Source organism: Neurospora crassa, linkage group V (assembly GCF_000182925.2).
Source record: "Neurospora crassa OR74A linkage group V, whole genome shotgun sequence".
Lineage (NCBI taxonomy): Eukaryota > Fungi > Ascomycota > Sordariomycetes > Sordariales > Sordariaceae > Neurospora > Neurospora crassa.
This window is the reverse complement of record NC_026505.1, coordinates 2,026,674-2,045,023: the sequence shown is the minus strand read 5'-3', so window position 1 is coordinate 2,045,023 and position 18,350 is coordinate 2,026,674. Positions and strand designations below refer to the sequence as shown.

General features: G+C 51.6%; 5 protein-coding genes across 5 annotated transcripts; 2 read left to right on the top strand and 3 right to left on the bottom strand.

Annotated features, from left to right (window-relative positions):
- Positions 1-164: 164 nt before the first annotated feature.
- On the top strand, positions 165-3,541 carry NCU03678 (ssh-4). Its single transcript, XM_956361.3, has 3 exons — positions 165-1,378; positions 1,464-1,769; positions 1,825-3,541. The coding sequence occupies exons 1-3, from the start codon at positions 1,120-1,122 to the stop codon at positions 2,769-2,771; spliced, it is 1,512 nt and encodes a 503-aa protein (XP_961454.2). The 5' UTR covers positions 165-1,119; the 3' UTR covers positions 2,772-3,541.
- Positions 3,542-5,866: 2,325 nt separating this feature from the next.
- NCU11259 (hypothetical protein) lies at positions 5,867-7,924 on the bottom strand. The gene is made up of 2 exons (XM_001728294.2): positions 7,480-7,924; positions 5,867-7,208 (listed from the first exon to the last, which is right to left on the bottom strand). Exons 1-2 carry the CDS (start codon positions 7,625-7,627, stop codon positions 6,322-6,324), a joined length of 1,035 nt encoding a protein of 344 aa, XP_001728346.1. The 5' UTR covers positions 7,628-7,924; the 3' UTR covers positions 5,867-6,321.
- A 506-nt stretch (positions 7,925-8,430) lies between these two features.
- Positions 8,431-13,178, bottom strand: NCU03675 (hypothetical protein). The gene is made up of 3 exons (XM_956358.3): positions 12,095-13,178; positions 9,623-12,024; positions 8,431-9,563 (listed from the first exon to the last, which is right to left on the bottom strand). Exons 1-3 carry the CDS (start codon positions 12,124-12,126, stop codon positions 8,530-8,532), a joined length of 3,468 nt encoding a protein of 1,155 aa, XP_961451.3. The 5' UTR covers positions 12,127-13,178; the 3' UTR covers positions 8,431-8,529.
- A 1,216-nt stretch (positions 13,179-14,394) lies between these two features.
- Positions 14,395-16,334, bottom strand: NCU03673 (hypothetical protein). Its single transcript, XM_011396259.1, has 2 exons — positions 15,283-16,334; positions 14,395-14,918 (listed from the first exon to the last, which is right to left on the bottom strand). Exon 1 carries the CDS (start codon positions 15,853-15,855, stop codon positions 15,517-15,519), a length of 339 nt encoding a protein of 112 aa, XP_011394561.1. The 5' UTR covers positions 15,856-16,334; the 3' UTR covers positions 14,395-14,918; positions 15,283-15,516.
- Positions 16,335-16,604: 270 nt separating this feature from the next.
- Positions 16,605-18,341, top strand: NCU03670 (phospholipase A2). The gene is made up of 5 exons (XM_956353.3): positions 16,605-16,953; positions 17,060-17,217; positions 17,401-17,956; positions 18,033-18,092; positions 18,191-18,341. The coding sequence occupies exons 1-5, from the start codon at positions 16,694-16,696 to the stop codon at positions 18,291-18,293; spliced, it is 1,137 nt and encodes a 378-aa protein (XP_961446.3). The 5' UTR covers positions 16,605-16,693; the 3' UTR covers positions 18,294-18,341.
- Positions 18,342-18,350: the final 9 nt, after the last annotated feature.

Sequence of the window (18,350 nt, the reverse complement as noted above, 5' to 3'; positions counted from 1 at the left end):
TAACTTTCAGAGATACTATAGTGTGCTGAGCTCAGTTAGTGTCCAAACTCCCGTCGTATTTAACGTGAGGTCGAGTAAGTGTATCTGCAGGGCATGCTGACCTTCAGGGACCAAGAAAAGCACGCTTCATTGCAGTGGGCACTTCGCTGGACGCCGGGCACTCCCCTCTGACCTAGCGTTGGCCGGCGACCATCACTCACTCATCTTGTCTTACTTCACCCCCGTCTGACCTAGTCCTACATCACCTCTTCGTTGACCCTTGATCGTCCATCTTCGTTCCAGCTTTGCAACACCGCCGTTGTCCTTTTGCTGTGACGACTTCTCGATTGTACCTCTGCAGTGAATTGTCTCACCTCTTCTTGATATTTTCCATCGCATCACATCGCTAAACCGAGCGCATTCCGAGTCGTTGCCATTGACTGATTTCGGTTGCCCACCTCATCGTGCGCTACTAACATCGATCAACCGACACAAGCCACCATCCGCCCTGGGCTCCCAAGACCGTAGCCCCCCAACTGTTGGGGACCTGCAACCATCGCCCTGTCCGCTGCCCTCCTCCACGCATCCACCTAAACAAGGTCAGGTTTCCCTTCGCCGGGTCCCGTGTCGGATCGAACGCACCGCTGCGACTGCGAGGATAGTCTGCCTAGCTTAGGTTGCGCTGCCAACTAAGACGGATATCCACCAGCCTACCCACAGCGATAACCACCATCAACCAAGCCGACCCAACTTGCCTTCTTCTCCGCATTCCTGACGCTTCAGGTTTTGCCGACAACTACCCAACCCATCCCCACGCTCTTTTCAAAAACACCCTACATCTTCCCTCGACTTGTTTGCCCCCAGCTGCCCGTCCTCCGCCGCTGGTTGCCATCTTGCTCACGACCTCCGACTTTCTGAATAAACGCCGGGCTTGCCGTTGTCCTGGAAGCGCCGTGAGGATCAACGAAGGGCCAAGAAGTCACGCCACGGATGCTCAAGGCTTGGCGGTGACGCCAACGTCAGTCGGCCGTTGTTCAAATACTCACGTAGACGACCAACTCCAACACTCTTTTCCGAGAGAGAGAGAGAGAGGCGACGGAATCCCTCTTTTTTTTCCAACAGACTTGGAGCGCCGTCTTCATGATAACAATGCCAGATTACCGTCCCGGGATGAATGGCATCATCATTGGTCTGTTATCGTCCTTCGGGTCGGCGATACTGATCGGCTGCTTCTTCCTCATCTTCTACTTCTTCCGCTGCACAACATCAGGGCGCATCTTCCTCGACCGCATTGGTCGACCTGGCGAATACGATGACGAGCAACAATTTCTGCGGGAGGAGGCTGAGGCCCTCGAGACGATGGATGATATGCAACGGACGGAATACTTGAGGGCAAAAGGTAAAGCGGCGGTTGTTGCTGTCTACATAGTATGCGCTTTTTGCCACATCTGGAAAAGTGTTGCTGACGCGATCCTCACTTTTAGCTTTTATCGCCGCCAACCCACCCGAGTCCCTGCAGACGGACATTTCGCTATCCCAATATCTTGCCATACAGGAGAAGGGAGTGTCGGCGTGGGAGTTTGAGCCGGAGCTGGAAATCGCAAATTGCTTTGTCGAGGCCCGCACCGAGATCGAGTTCTTCGATTCCGAATGCACCGTCATGAGTAACCTGCCGGTGCCGAAGCAGAATGAGGTTTACTACTGGGAGGCCAAGATTTACGATAAGCCCGAGAATACGTTGATTAGCATAGGAATGGCTACCAAACCGTATCCTCTGTTCAGGCTCCCTGGTTGGTACACTTCCGTTACTATCCTCCAGAACAAAGTCACTGACGAACCTTCTAGGCTTTCACAAGTACTCTGTCGCGTACCTATCCAACGGAACACGTCGCTACAACCAACCTTTCAATGCTACTTCCTACGGCCCGCAAGTTGTTCAAGGCGATGTTATTGGCGTCGGCTACCGCCCGCGAAGTGGCACGATTTTCTTCACTCGAAACGGAAAGAAGTTGGAGGATGTAGTACACGGTTTGAAGTCGCAAAACTTCTTCCCCTCGATCGGCGCGAACGGACCCTGCATCGTCCACGTCAACTTTGGTCAGGCTGGCTTTGTCTTCATCGAAGCCAATGTCAAGAAGTGGGGTCTCGCTCCTATGACTGGCTCGCTCGCACCGCCACCGCCATATGGTTCCGAGCAAGGCAGTATTCTCCTCGAGGCCGGCACCAAGGATGGGTTTACCAGCACGCTTGGACGTGGGCGCGGGTACAGTCATCCCGTGCAGACGTATTCTAGACAAGGCTTGGCTGCAGTCGACTCTTCTCATAACCGCACACGATCAGGCAACTTTCGAATGTTTCCACCAACGAGCCCAGGACCCGTTCGCAGCCCGACAGATATCTCGCTTGCTCATTTGGTACCCACGGAGGATGCAGGCGAACCTAGCAGTAGTGCTGCAGCGTTAGTCGACCAAGATGGGCAGCCCATAACCGGTGGATTCCTCAGTCCGGATCAGCCACCTCCCGAGTATACCAGCCCTGTCAACTCTCGACCGGGGAGCAGGAGACATAGCTCCGACAGCGAAAACACCCCTCTTATCCAACTCAGCGGCAGGAGTCGAGGTGCCTCGTCAGCCACAGCAAGGCCGATTCAGAGCGGTGGAAGCCACAACAGGCCAAGGGCAGGTTCTCATAGGCCGCCGAGCCCTCCGATTCCGAGCTATCAGGATGCAGTTCGACAAGGCGCTGGACGTGATAGGAGTGACAGCACGAGAAGTGCGAGGGACTCGAGTTAAAAGGCTGCAAATCAGGATGGGAGGAAAACTCATAATGCGCGCTGGTGCCGCAGCAAATCATTGAGGCACAGGTGCCTATTATTATGAGGATCCCCTGGACAGGGACAAAGACTGAGGGAGTGATATGTTTCGGAACTGGAAACCGGAAAAAAGCATCCCGCTCATCATTACAGATAAGACAGACAAGACAAGACACACTCAATCAGGGGAAAACTAGCGCCGGCAAAGGAAGTTGGTCATTCACCGAAATATCATCGTGCCATAAAGAAGGATACTCAGAAACAGAGGCCATTGAGTGCGGGATGCATGGAGGTCATCGTCATCGTCAGTAGGTGAAAATCGAACGATCAATCAACACAAACAAACAGGCATGTAGGAGTCAAGGTGTTATCGGTTACCTTTCTTCCGTTCTTTTCATGTTTTCACTTTTTTTTCACCATCAAGCACATAGGGGGGGTTGCTAATTTGCACTTGCTTCAAATCGGGGTAGTGGTAATCGTTCATGGTCATTAGGCCACAGGATTGGAGCATGGCATTTCAAACTTGAACCTCATCTCATCTCATCTATGCTTAAAGTTGGTTTGGGTTGGCAGGTTGGCTATTGGACGGAGGGTGGGTGGGGTTGATATTCCTTTTCTCTTGTTTTTAATTTACTACTGTCTTAGCCCGGTGATTATACCAAAACTGCTCGCGAGACACACTCCGCTGCTCTAAATACGTACGTACCTACACTTGAAGAAAGTAGTTTTACCATTTGTTATCCACATTCGCTGCGTGGCTCTGTCTCTGAAGTTTCTGTGCCGAAATGAGGAATGTCTCTGGCAATTATTCGTCCGATGTATCGGAGTCTGGTTCAAGTAAGAGAGAGCTATTAATGCCCAGTCCCATATTCTCAGAATCCCGAAACCCTTGAACAATCAAGAACATCAACCAGCTTCTACCATATAAGTGTCCTTCCGAGCTCTAAACCTATGCCGCGGACAAGATAGCGCAGGCCATGGAGTGAGTATGAGTTCCAATGAAATATACTTCACCTCCTTCAAAACTGAGAAATGAAGAAAGCGAGCTAGGTCCGTGTCCCAACTAATAATGTCAGAGCGAACTAAAGAAAGAAAAGCAACCCTTCAACCGTTCACCCATTTAGTATCTCCTAAACCAGAACATTGATGTCTTTTCCACCTCGCCGCGATCCGTAGACTACTCCCTCCCTGCTTAGCTGTGTTCCCTCCATTTTGAAGTAAAGAAATCTACATGTGAACATGTGAACATGTGAAGAAGGAAAGATGGAAGCTTTCGTTGGTTGACATTCCACCTGTCCCCTTTTCTGTCCGAGTATCCACCTTCGATTTCTCTCTATAACAACGTTCCTTCGCCAAAAAGCAGCCTGGAAATGTCTCTAACTGGCTCATGTGACGACGAGAATTTTCGCGCTCGTTTTCTCTGTTTTGAGTTTCCCGATTGGCAAGGAAGAGAGGAGACAAGAGAAGGAAGGAAGGAAAGATGGATGGATGGATGGATACCCATACGTAATTGGGGGTTCTGTATGTTTGTATCAACCCAGTCGGTAAGTAGGTGCATATCCCTTTAAGTACTACTTCCTCCCACGTCTCTTACCTGTATGGTAGTGCTCAAATCCCGCTTGAGGTATTCTGTTTCTCTGGCTTCCGGGCTAGGGGACATGCAATCGCATGATGAACAGAGGTCGTAAGGCTTAGTTTGTGGTCAGTTGGTGTATAGAATTCCGGTCAGGTGAAGCGTGTCTGTCTATCCAAGACAAAAGCGGTCGCTAGTACATTTGTGTGAAAAGTGTTTGATAAGGTTTGGTTTGGTGTTGTTGGAATTGCTCACCAGTGAAATTATCCGATACATGCATGGCTGGAGGTGACGGTGATATAATGGGAACAGAGAGACACTCGATGTTGTCTCGTGATACACATACCCCAGACCTACTAAGAATTACTGCTGTCGTCGAGTATTGAAGTGAAACCGTGTCTTTCGTTCAGGCTACTCACTAGATGCATCCTGAGAAGAGGTGATGGTTTTGACTTGTCACGACTTGTCACAACTATTTCTAATGTCTTCTCGCTTTCTCCAGCTTTATTCTCCTCCCAACGTGCATAGTTCTCTCCCGTCTTTCTCCCTCATCCGTCATACCTCGTCCCTTTTCTTCCATCCCTCTCTGCATTACTCTGTGTCCCTCCTCGTCTTGTTAATCCTTGCCTCCGCCCTCAAGGACTCCATCATCATCATCCTCGCTCTTTCCCGTTTTTTTCCCCCCTCCTTCATTGATCTTCCTCGTCCACATGATCCTCTAGGTCAGTCTTTTCGTTTGCTCCGTCCCATCTTAACCAAGAAAAACAGCAATGAACTCTCGTAAAGAACTTTCAAGTATACCAAAAGATTGCTGCACAACGACCGACATTGATTCAGATGATCAACCATCTCCGTCGTCGGCGTGGCTTGATACATAATCATCAGAAGAAAGAAAGAAAAAAAAAAAAAAAAAAAGTCTAATGTAGTGGTTGAGTAGTAGACAGCAGCGAACACGAATATCTGCTGTGCTGGTAGATGCGACGACGATAATCGTTGACCCCATCTTACCTGCTCATACCTCGGAGACGCGGAAAGACAGACACATGCCGTTATCGTAGGGTCAGTCGGTCAGCAGTCAGTCAGTCAGTCAGTCAGTCAGTCAGTCAGTCAGTCAACAAGAGGACAAAGGATGTGGCTCAGTAATAAGAAAGGTCTGCGTATGTGTGTGTGTGTGTGGCCACTGCTAGTCATATCATTTCATTTGTCAGACTGACTTCGACTCAGACCATGCGGCATGCTTTGTAGACCGGGACTTTGATGCTACAAATAGTGTGCTTGCATATGCAAAGAGGATAGGTAACCATGTTTATATGCGTACACCGATACAGGTGTCATTCATGTTGGCAGTTCAATCCCGTAAATCAAACTCCATGGCCTCCTCTCCACTTCGGTTTCGTTGCCTATCATGACCCAACTTCCTTTGAATGAAGAAATTCATAGGACATCACTGAGGTATGATAGACCGTGCGGGTGTGAAACATGACATGAAATCACATCCAACGAATAGTTCAACCAAGATGAAATTTAGGTAAGATATAACGAAGCAAATCACTAGATACGAAGAAGACTTTCCCTTAACCTATCTCACCAGCCATATCCTCGTCCTCATCCTGTCCGCCACCCGAAACGCCCAACGCACACCAGATCTGACGAGAAGCAAGCAAGCAAGCAAGATTTGGAAAGTTGGTCTCAGCTGAGCTGGACTCTTGCCATATCTTGTCTGAATTCATCTCTTCCAAAGCCACTCACACTCTCCCTCCCCTCTCTTCGCTGTACATAGACCATAAAAGGATCAAATAACCCCTGCATCCAAGCTTTTACTACTCGCTAGAAGAAAAAAGAGGTGAGATAGAAGAGAGCGAAAGAAATATTGAGCTGCAGGTTTGATCACGACTTCATCGCTATCACGCTATCCGAAGCTATTAATTTACCCCTCCCACATCGTCAGTCCAACAACTTAGGAGGACGCAGCAGCAAAGCGCTTCGCTCTAGCCTCCATCTTGGCCTTTTCCGCTGGGTCGAGAGCAGCAGCAGGCTTTTTCTGTTGTTGCTGCTGTTGCTTGGGCTGATTCCCTTGTTGCCTGCTGCTGTTTTGACTTTGACCACCACGGTTGTTGTTGTTGTTGTTGTTGTTGTTCCTATTCCTCCCATGCCTGTTCCTTCCACCACCAGCACCACCACCACCACCACCTTGCCTCTGGTTGCCGCCCTTGTTCTCTTGAGGAGCAGCAGCAGTGGTCTTCTGCTGCTTAGCTGCCCTCTCACTGCCACCCTCCTCGCCAGCACCCTCCTCTTTGCCGCCACGACCACGCTTGCGCGGCCTATCGGGTAACGCGCTGTCAAGAGCTGACACCTGGTCGTTAGCCAGGCCAAAGCGGGCGGCGCGCGCAGCTTTCTGGGCCTCCTCGGACTTCTCGTCTGTCGTGATGCCAAAGCGGGCGGCGCGGGCGGCGCGCTTCTCGGCTTCGGACTTGGCATCGGTGGGGGGAAGGTGTTGGGAGAAGAGAGGCTCGGCCGGCTTCTGCTCCTCTGCTTTGCTGGGATCTTCGGCAGTAGTAGCGGTGGCGGTAGTAGTGTCCTTGGCGGCGACCTCCTCTCCCTGAGCGGAAGAAGCGGCGGGTTGTTCTGTGCTGGCAGCGGCAGCGGGGGCGGCTTCTGTTGTCTTCTGTGCCTCGGATTCTACTGGGGCCTTGGGCTCTGACTCTGTAGCAGTCTCGGCGGCGGCGGCGCTGGCAGGGGCTTTCTCGTCGGTGGTCTCGGTGGCGGCCTTCTTGTCGCCGGCGGGGAAGTCATCATCCTCGTAGTCAATTTCATCCTCAGCCTCGCCGTCCTTCTTGGTGGTGGCTAAATTGAAAGTGAAGTGTCAGTGACTGGTGTTCCTGCGATTATGATGCTGGTGGCAAGGTGAGTTCTGTGGTGAGTTGCGCGTTGGAAGCGGTCTGGGTGACACAAACGGCCACCTCTTAAAAGATGGGCATCGATCGAACAATGATGGTATGGTAGCGATCGTGGGGTACAAGTGTGGAGGCTTGAAACGCGTTCGTGATCGCAGGGCGACGTGACGGGCTTTCTCGCAGCCAGGGAGAGGATGATGATCGAATCGAGGAAAACTGACCGGGCGCGGCATCGGCGGGCTTCGCCTGCTGTTTGTCGTGCTCCTGAAGACGAGCGATCAGGTCGGCCTTGTTGCCGGTCTGGGGCAAAGAGCGCTCGTTGAGGAGCTTCTTGAGCTCGGGGACCTTCATGCTGTTGTAGTCCGACATTGTGGATTGGTGGTCGGCGGCGCCGTTTGCACCTGCTTGACAGCTAAGAAGTACTTTAAGAGGTAGTTGACAGTTATGACGGATAATGGACTGAGTCGCGGGTAGAGATGATGGTTGCGATACGGACAAGAGAAAGGATGTTGTTGGCCTGCTTGTTGTAAAGGAGAGAAGGGAGAAAGAAGTGGAAGACGGAAGTGGAAGTGGAATTACGTGGTTGTTGTCGGGGTGGGTACAACAAACACACACACAGCCTTGGTGGTTTCTTTGACGTTGTGTTGTAGTCGCAGGGCAGGCAAGGCGGGCGGGCAGGGAAACTTGTCCACAGAAATGGGGCCTGGACCTCACTCAGCTGGGACCTGGTCACTGTTGCTCCGGTGCGGGCATGGATGCCGCCCGCCTGCCCTGGGCTGTGGGTGGGTTTCCATTGGCCGGGGCCCTTCGCTTGGCATCGCCCGCCCGCCCCCCTGGCAGCGCCAAAACCTTGCCGTTCCCTGCCGGACGGGCATGCTTCACCACCACCACCCGGGCAACCATAAGTGGATAGTGAAAGGAGAGCTGCACGCACTGTCTGTCCTATTGTGTTAATCCGGCTCAATAAGTAGCTGCTGCGGGCAGTATCGGATGACAAGCATACCTTATGCATAGGTACTATGTATGTGTATGAGAGGCAAGACGGCGATTTGCAGAGCGACAGTATACTTTTACAATGGACGCACAGCACAAGCTACTATATCTACTGTTGCTTATTGTAGCTGCGGTCTTCACCCTAACTCGTGCTGAAGCAATCAAAGACAGTTTGTGGACCCAAAGCAGCAAAGAGCACTTTGGTATATTGAATTTCTACAATGACCACATTCACATACCTGTTACTCCACCTCTACACCATGGTGATATCTCTACACTCAAATACCAGCAGCCGCACCTCCTCCTCCCAATCCTCCCCTTGCTCTTTGCGCCGACCCCGTCTTCCTCCGCCTGAAATAATTTTGATTCCTCAAATTCTCCGCCGTCAACCGGTCCCTCGTGACCACCTTATCGAAATGCTCGTGTCCAACACTGATCACCTTGATCACATTTCCAAGCCCCACCGCCACGCTCGCCGTGCCCAGCCTTACCATGGGCCCCAGCTCTGAAACCCACAAGTTATCATACATGGCGTCCTCCCCGTCCGCTTGTTGATCAAGCGGCTGCGTCTCGATACCTTTGGTCTTGGCACTTTCCAGATTGTTGAAGGCCCAGGCCTCCCATACCGTCATGCCTATGTCTGGAGTTGTGACATCGGTAGAATCAGCAGCTGTGCCACCGCTCCCTGCTCCACGTCGTCGCAAACCGTATCCGGTTCCGACTCCTGATGACACCGCCCGGAAGCTCCTACGTCGTGATGACGACAAGGAGGCCACAGGCACTCGTCTGACACCCACGATACCTCCGTTCGGGAGTATCTCCCAGCGGCCTGGTTTCTCGATTCGCTTCTTTACTTCTTTCTCCTCATTCCATGGCTGATTCGGCGCTTCAGGAGCATAATCCTTGGGATAATGCATGGGATCGACCTCGTCTGCTCGGTAAAAGGTCTGAATCACGAGATCGCCCGTCTCCAAACTGATGTAGCACAGCGACAAGGGCGGTAGCCCGTGCTGCGGAGCTCCACGAGAGGATAGTAGGAGCTTCAATGATCGTGGCTCCATGGGTTCGGTGTTAAAGGTCTGAATGACGGCCGACGATTCAAGATCGACCAGGTCAACCGAGCGGGACCTGCAGACGAGGTACATGGATAGGTCAGGTGCAGGGACGATGGAGTGGATGTCCTTCGCCTCGCCTGTCGTGAGCTTCACTTCCTTGGAAGTCCACCCGCCAGGTTGCTGTCGTACAATGTGGATACAGCTTTTGCGTGATAGCGTCAGGATTGAGAGCGACTGGCTGACTTGGTTTGCAGAGGCTAATTCATCAACTTCTCAGTAACTACTTCGTCGAGAAATGGAAAGGGTTAGGACTTACTGAGCTCTACAAATGGCAGCGCCATGGCAAAAGGAGTCTTGCAAATGGTAAACTCCTTGGACGCCGTACCTTCAAGGTCAAGCTCAAACATTGTGCCATTCTTCCTCACGACAACAAGAGACGGCGTATCCAAAGTCTTGTTCGTATAGTTGAAGAACATGGCTTCCGGTTTGTGACCGCCAAGTTCGACCTCAATCGACAACCCCCATTGCTGCTCGTCAGTATCCCAAAGCAGAACCCTTTGCCATGTCAGTAAAGCCAACCACTTCGAGTCATCATCAATTGCCATGGCCAGAACTGGGAACGGATTTTCCAGAGGAGTTTCAGAATCGGACATGACGCGCGTCCGCGAGTTCAGTGGTACATCCCAAATCTGAATGTTCCTGTCCAGCCCTACGGAAACAAGCTTGTGGCCTGGCGAAACAGCCATCTTGACGACGTCAAGGTCATGGCCGTGACTGAGACTTCGTACCGACAGCAGAGGCTCGTTTTCAGGATGGTCAGGATCACCTGCCTGCTTGTCATTGCCCTGTAGGAGGTAGTTGGTAAGAAGTAGAAGCAGGGCCACCAGCATCAACATGATCACCACGAAGCGCGGAATCTCGTTGTGAATGAAGTCGTACACGGCCGGCAGGAACATGGGCTCCGGGCTATGGGGGATGCGATTGGCGCCCTTTGCTACGAAAACCAGTGGTTCGTACACGCGCGCGACGTAACTATGCGCCCAAGGCTTGACCACGTTGATAACTTCTCGCGCAGTCTCATGATCCTGAAGGCGGAGCCACGACGTAGGGCTTCTGGCTTGATGGATGTCGACCAAGTGTGAAGACTTGGAGAAGGCAGGTTCGGCAACCCTCCAGGATCGCGTGAATATCCAGTTGAGCCACTGGCTGCCGCTCTCTAGCGCATAGTGAGACTGCGCGAGCAAGATGAAGCCAAGAATGACTATGGTACCAGCAACCCGGGTTGATACGGTTGCCCCACCATGGCGAATCCGGCGGATACGATCGAGCAAGGTGATCTCGTAGACATCGTTGGTTTTCCTCAACGAAGCCTTTTCCAGCTCGTAAAGTTCCCGCTGGCGCACATCCACGCTAAGAACCGCTAGGAAGAAAGTTGCAAGGTAGAGAAAATCGAAGACAATGGCAACTGCAGCAAATGTGCAAAAGGCAGCAACACCCGGGAACGTGATCCTGGATAGGCCGAGGAGGATAGCCAGGTTCTGCAACCTGTTAAGGATGGCAACATAAGCGGTCTGGCCGAAGGCCTCTCCTATCCTGTCGCTGATGCTGATGGACGAAGAGGTCATAATGACGGCATTGATCAGCCGAAACGAATTCTCCATACTGATAGCCAGAACCACAAGCGGGTAGGCATAATATGGGACACGAGACAGGTCGATTTTGAAAATGGCGCAGATTGTGAAGCTGGAGCCGATCGAAGCCGCGATCTGGGCCAGGATAGTAGCCATGAGCCCGAATCTGGACTTGACGGCGCGCAGCTTGGAAAGGCTGAGAAGAAGGTAGAAAAGCGTGAGCGAGTAGGCGATGGTCAAGAGAAACCAGTCCGGCCATGACATTGGTCGAAACTGGAACTCGTATAACTGACTCGCCATGCTCTTGCCGTCATGTGGAATGACTGTCCACTTGTCATGTACCTGCGCAGCCAGTCTCTCAGCATTTCGAACCCACTGTCGACCAAGGGGTGAATCTTTGAGATGAATCAGGGTGATAACCAGAGCGTCGGCCGCAACAAGTCTCCGTTCCTCGAAACGCTTCCCGCTGAAGACAAACGAATGCCGCAAAGTAATGTTAACCGAAGTTGACTGCGTCTTCTTCTCGTTGACAGTAGAAATAATATCACTGTCTGCAGCGATGTTATCGGCAGAACCACCCCAGTACTGTAGGGGCGAGTGAAAGAACCACGATTGATCCGTCAAACCATTGACGATATGGAAAGCATCCCTTTGGTCCCGAGTCATGTCAACCGTAGGATCATGGGGCAAGATACGAGATGCGTGCGGTCGGCGAGGGTTGAAGTTGGTGGTTGGTCCCAATAGTGTATCCTGCAGTTCCAGAGCTCCCAGCAGAATTTCGCGGTCTAGTGCTTTCATGTAGCTGCCGTGCACCCAGACGGAACGCATGATGACGTCGGGCTCGGCGACAGCGCGTTCACTAAGCGGCTGAGCATCAGTCCAGACATGGTGAGGAAGGTTAGACACCCCGCTAGTAACGTTGGTGGCGTCTGTTGTGTAGAGAAAAAATATGGGATAAAGCAGGCAGAAGACGAGAGCTACCGACAAAGGGAGCACTGTCTTGACATGGCGGGCAGTCCAGGTTCCATATCGCGAAAAAGCTGTTCGCAGAGGATGGTCTGGAGGAAGCACAGGGGCTTCGGTTGTCCTGCCGAAGGTCAGCATGATTATGCTATAGTAGATGAACAAAAGGGGGGAAATAATCCAGGATAACTAACCCTCTTAGTGGGTAAAGTAAATACCACAGCATAATCGCCCAAACGGCTTAGGTCAGCCACCTGTAGTAGATGGAGGACTTGGTTATGAGACAGGAAGAGGCCGATTACATCTCCTAGTCGTAGTGATGGCGGAAAATAGATATTATGCCCCTTGCTGAGGAGAGAGACAGCTGACTGGAGCGGATGGATAACAGGTCGATCTGGTCAAAAAAGTCACAGTCGCATCGGGGTAGAATTCTGCCAGTGATGTCGAAGTGGATGGCCGAAGTGGAGGTGGCAAGTGACTATAAGAGGGGCCTAGAGTGAAACTGGAGACGGAGAAACTAGGACTTCTAGCTGTCCAGAAATTAGTCTGTGAGGGTGTTTGGGGGGGCCTTCCCCGTGGAATTCCCTGTCAAACGGGTCGGCTTCGAACTGCCACCGCAGTAGCAACGGCGGTGATACCGAACAGTCCAAGTGGTTGCTATGGCGTCAACAAATCCCCTCCAGCGAATGAGGTGCAGTAAGTGTAGAGAGTGCTGGGGGTCGTGGTCGGTGACAAAGATGATTTACTTTCCCCGTCGTGGTTGGCGATAAGTGAGTGGTCCGATCGGTGACCTTTTGCTGTGAGATGCTCTCTGGTGGATGCTTGGGTGCGTGCCCTCTCTGAGACTTATGTAGTATGATGTTGGCCGAGGCTTTTGCCGGGAGACTGCTGGTAGCTGCTCTTCTAAATGGTGAGCTGGCGTTCCTTTTCTGGTGGTGGGAAGAAGCGGATCGATCTCAGAGACAGCCGGTGTGTGTGGTGACTGGGGCGTGTGTGTGAATGGTAGTGGTGGCACTTGCGGCCAGTCGATCAAACGTTAAGAAATGCCAGTGACCCCAGCGAAGATCAATGCTGCGCAGTGATGCAGGCAATGGAGGCCCTAGTCCCAACGTAGAAGAGCCCCAACTCTAAAGCGATTCTAGCGTGTCACAGGGAGAGATGCCCGAAAGAGGTATGGATGGGTGGTATGGGGGTGGGTGCCGGCCTGACGGAACGTCCTCTGTGAGGTCGTAGTGAAGCTGTGGTCTCTGGAGTGGTATTGGGAGAAGGGGAGGGAAGATGAGCTGTGCTGTTCCAATAATTTGCAGAAGAAAAATGACATGTGTTGAAGCCCTCAGGGGCTTTGGAGCTTTGAGTGAGTGAGTGGACAGCGTTGGCTTCGAGGGCTGAAGGTACTGTGCCTAGTAGTGTAGCTAGAACTACCTCTAGGTAGACGGCAATACCTCGGATAGGACCAGGTCAAGGGACTGAGTGAAGGATTGGAGTCGAGAGATGTACCTACGCTATACTAGTATCTTGGGGCTACCAATCCTCGATATCCTTATGTCTTGCCGAGTAGATAGTTATGTCTTGCCAAGTAGATAGTATCAGTATAGATACCACTAGGGAAAAAAAGGAAGAAAAAAAACAAGAAGAACGAACTGTGGGTGGCAGGATAACCTTAACGCAACCGTGAGCAAGGAGACTGGGAGACAAGTTCTCGGAAGCTACTATCATGAACAGCTAGAGGCACCTAGATCCACTAGGGTCGCATGAAATTCCAAGCTTTGGAGCTCGTCAAAAGAGGAGAAACCGGGGCTGGAGAATCGTGAGGACGTCCACTTTTGCGCTGATTTTCTTTTGGAAAAAAAAAATAATAATAATAATCTGTGCAAAACATGAAAAGCGTGGTGCTTGAACGGAACTTGGCTAGACAACGAAAGAGAAGAAAATATAAAATAAAAATGAAGATATTATGAAAAGTGAAATAAAATGGACAGGACAGGGGAAAAGATATTTTGGTGACATACGGACGGGAGGTATCCGAGGAAGCGTCTCTGGGGCAGTGGCAGCCCGGGCAGCCAGGGCACCTAGACTAGCTCATGGGAAATGTTCCGAATTCGATCGCTCGGTTCAGTTCCTTGGCTCGCAGAGCAAAGAGCGCACAATCTCGGGGACCGCATCAGAGAGTAACCTGACCGGGGCAGGTACCATGTACTGACGAATTCAGGGTGCAATCCGCACCGAATCCGTAGTGAGCGTGGTGCTGTCGGGTGTGGCCAGTCCCGAATGGCCCGGGGTGGTTGAACTCCCGATCCGATGGAGTTCAAAGCTCCACCGCACCACAGGCAAAAACAAGCGCAAAGAGATCTCACGGACTGAGTGTCAAGGTTTGAGGTTTGATGCCGTTTGCTCAAAGAAATAAGCGCGGAAACTGAGAAAGCCGTGAGGGTAGCGGTTTGCTACCTATTCACCATGACCCGGCGCGGTGGTCTGACTGACACCGTAACAGGAAGCGATGAAACATTTGCATTGGCAGTGCTAGTGAGGAAACATGTGGTGGTGATTATGGTAACCCTGCAAGGAGTACCCAGCAGTCCCCAGCTCATGGAACGCACTGTGCCATAGAAGCATCCATTCTTTCAGTTGCGAACCACTGCTCAAAACTGACAGCCCAAAATAAAAGCACACACTGAGCGAGTCAGGTACTGCCGCCCGGACTGTTAACGTGGATGAGGGGTTCTCACTCGAGTTGTAGTGGTTACCTAAAACGTGAGCTTCGCCAAGAGGAACGGAAAGAGCATCCCGAGCTTTTGAACGCCCGTCCAACTGGACTTTGTCGTTCTCGGTACATCGCCGACGGTACTAACCAGAAGCCTACTAAGCCCCATTGGCTCCATCACCAACCTCCCAAGGCACCGCGCGGCGCATTACAGGTAGGCAGGTACTGTGTAGTGTACGTACATACCTCTATGATCCAAAGGATGAATTCGACGAATCGTGCAGGTCAATCGAGTGTCAAGAGCCAAATTCGTGCAACTGCGTCCGAATTCAGCCACGACTGACGAGTTAGATAAAAGGGAAGAAAAGCCGATGGAAGGGTCCCGAGAATGGAAGATCCAAGCACGAGCAGAATGATGTCAACATGTGGGGTAGGTACTCCCCCTCCCCCCCCGCCAGAGTCGCAACCTAACTGAATTTGACAAGTCCCCCTCCAACGACGACGTGTCCATCACTATCATCACAGCCAACCGTGCCAACTGCCAGCCGACAAGACACCGCCGTCTGTCGCACAAAGAAGCCAACCCCAAGGTCACGAGACGGTGAGACTGCCTCCAGCTGGATACCAAAGGAGGGGAAAAAAAAACTAGAAAAGAAAGGAAACTTGCGGGATGAAACTCACATTGCAGCAAGTGCGCAGTAAACGCTGACTCCCGACGATGACTGCGGCTGAAAACGATGATGCCTCGGCTACCACAAGCATATGTGATGTGTCGTCGTGTCCCTCTGTGATGCGGCATATGCTGCGCGTAGCAGTAGGTACAATGTCGAGGCGGCGGTCTGGAGGCGGAGAAGAAAGAAAGAAGGATGATCGCAATGCTGTCTGTCCAGTGACCAATCCACCTCCAAATTCAATTCAATGATAGTTGGGTACCATTTCTTTTTTCGCCACGGAGAAAAAGACAGCAAAGAGGATGCTTGGCTGCAAGAAAATGGAAAGCGCGGTGCGAGCGAGATGGAGTCTCGGAGAGATACCGTACTGGATGCAAGCTTTCGCAGACTTCCTTCCTCGGGAAAGAACGACCCCGTTCGACCCCGTTGTTTCTGCCCCAATAACCTCCCGCATCCGAAACTTTACTTCTTCCTCGCCTATCGTTGGCAATGTCACCGCCTCCCTCGGAATCATTTTATTCGAAAGCCCGAGGACAAGGACAGCTCCGTTGTCCCTAGTGCGCATTTGCTTTCCTCCTCCCATCCATGGCTATGGGTCGTGGACTCGAGATAGACTCCTGTAGGGTCCGCGTCGTATTCGGATCTGTTTTCTGATCCCCTCTCCTCCGTCCACGAATCTCTCTGATAGAGATGGACGGGATAATCGTTGTTTGTCAACCGACGCGCCGCGCTGTGATATCGGTGTATAAATGTGAGTATCCATTGGCCTTTGGAGCATGTATCCGCTCTGGGCCTTTTTAGTTTCGGTGTCGGCAACTGTAACCGTCGTCCCAATGAGAGGATTCGGAGCGGGGACCGACTAGAAGAACCAAGTTGTGGCCTAGCTGTGCCTTGTTGGCCCTTGTTGTCCACTGGTGAGAATCCGAGGAGTAGGGATCTGGAATTGCTGATTGGTGATTGCGGTAAGGCCGGAGATGGTGGTGCAGGAAAAGGGAGGGGAGAAGGAGAACCCCAACTCCATCCAATTCTCTGAATCAAAACATGTCGATGGGGGAAAAAAAGAGAGAATGGGAAAGCTTCGTTTTATAATCAGATTTCGATGTTAGAGCAATCGGCTTTTCCCTTTATCCACAACTACCACATGGCTGTGTTGATAACTTGATGACGCTTGTGCTCTGGAACCCCCGGACCCTCAAAAGTCAGGCCATTATTCTGTCATTGATGCCACTGTCTTGGTTGGAGCGGCCCCTGATTGGCCTGTTCCGCCTCTTCACCTTTGCTTCCCGTCCTCTTTCTGTCGGATAGATCTACCCCGGCCGCCAGCAGCAGAAACGGCCATCAAGACTGACAACCGCCAAAAATCTCAAACTTCGGGTCCCATCATCATTTCGGTGTTAAATTCCACCGAGCTGAAAGTAAACATGGGAGAGGAACAGCAAGAACGGGACCGCGATGCTATTGCAGACCTGATCGTCACCTACAATGAACTCAACAGCTCCTTCATCGAGGAGCTCCACGAAGAGCCCAGTGCGCTCGAGTTTATGAGATTCGTAGCTAGGAACACCCCTTTTGTCGTAAGAGGCGGTGCCGCAAACTGGAAGGCAACCCAGACATGGACCGCCGAGTATCTTTCCAATTTCCTTGGGGATGAGACGGTCAATGTTGCCGTTACTCCTTTTGGGTATGTTGCCTCTCAAAGATATCATTGTCGTCGTCGTCGTCGTCGTCGTCGTTGAAAACTTCAAGTAAAAACATAGTAGCTCACGCATCTTGATACATCACAAAAGAAACGCCGACGCCCCAACTGTCCACCCCGAAACCGGCGCTTTAGTATTCGCCAAACCTCACGAAGAAGACCAGTCCTTCAGCGACTTCCTCACCTATGTGATTCACCAAGAAAAGACCCAAGGACTTCGCAAGTCCGAGGTTCGCTATGCTCAAACCCGTAAGCCACTTAAACCTCACCCCATGAATCGCCCAGTTGGGATGACCTCTTGGGCGTAACGAAGTCAAGGCCCTTTCAAACCCTGACGGGTATCTCATTCTTTTCTTTCTTTTTTCTTCTTTCTTTTTTTTTTAAAAAAAAGAGAAAAAAATATACTGACAGGAAGAAAAAAAAAATCAACAGAAAACGACAACCTCCGACAAGAATACTCCTCCCTCTACAGCGCCGTGCCCCCCACCATCCCCTGGGCGCGCATCGCCTTGTCAGACCCCCACCGTCTCGGCCCCGACGAGGAGGCCCAGCCAGAAGCCATCAACCTCTGGATCGGCAACTCCTTGTCCACCACCGCTTTACACAAGGACAACTACGAGAACGTCTATGTCCAGATCAGGGGGAGAAAACACTTTGTGCTGTTGCCGCCGCACTGTTTGTCTTGTGTGAATGAGAGAGAATTGGAGAGCGGGGGGTATGTGAGGAGGAAGAAGCAGAAAGGAGAAAACGAGGATGAGGAAGGGGATGAGAATGGAGAGGAGGAGAATGGAGAGGAGGAGATTGGTGATAAGGGGGGAATGGAACTGGTCATGGAAAAGGACTCGGAAACCGGCAAAGAAGTCACGGTCCCCTTCGCAATTTGGGATCCCGATAAGCCCGAGGAGAACGCGACGAGGTATTCGAAACTGGCGGAGCCGATGAGGGTGACGCTGGAGGAGGGGGATATGCTTTATTTGCCTGCTATGTGGTGGGTCATTTCCTTCGATGTAGCGGGTGTGAGTGAGTGAGTCAATGAAGTAATTGCTAACGAAGATGAACGGCAGGTATCACAAGGTCTCTCAGTCTTGCTCGCAAGAAGGGATTTGCGTTGCTGTGAACTATTGGTGAGTAGATCAACTCTCTCTTCATCTCCTCCCAAGTGCCAGGCTGGTTCGTTTCTTGCAAGCATACATGTACTGACCACTGGACAACACCTACCTAGGTACGACATGGACTTCACCGGGCCTCTGTACCCGTTTACATCCTTTGTGAGAGCAGTCAATCAGCAACAGCAGCATAACAAAAAGAATGCAGAGTCGCCATGAGACGACAAATGGGATCATAGAAAATAGATGCAATATACCCGTATCTCATATCTGACT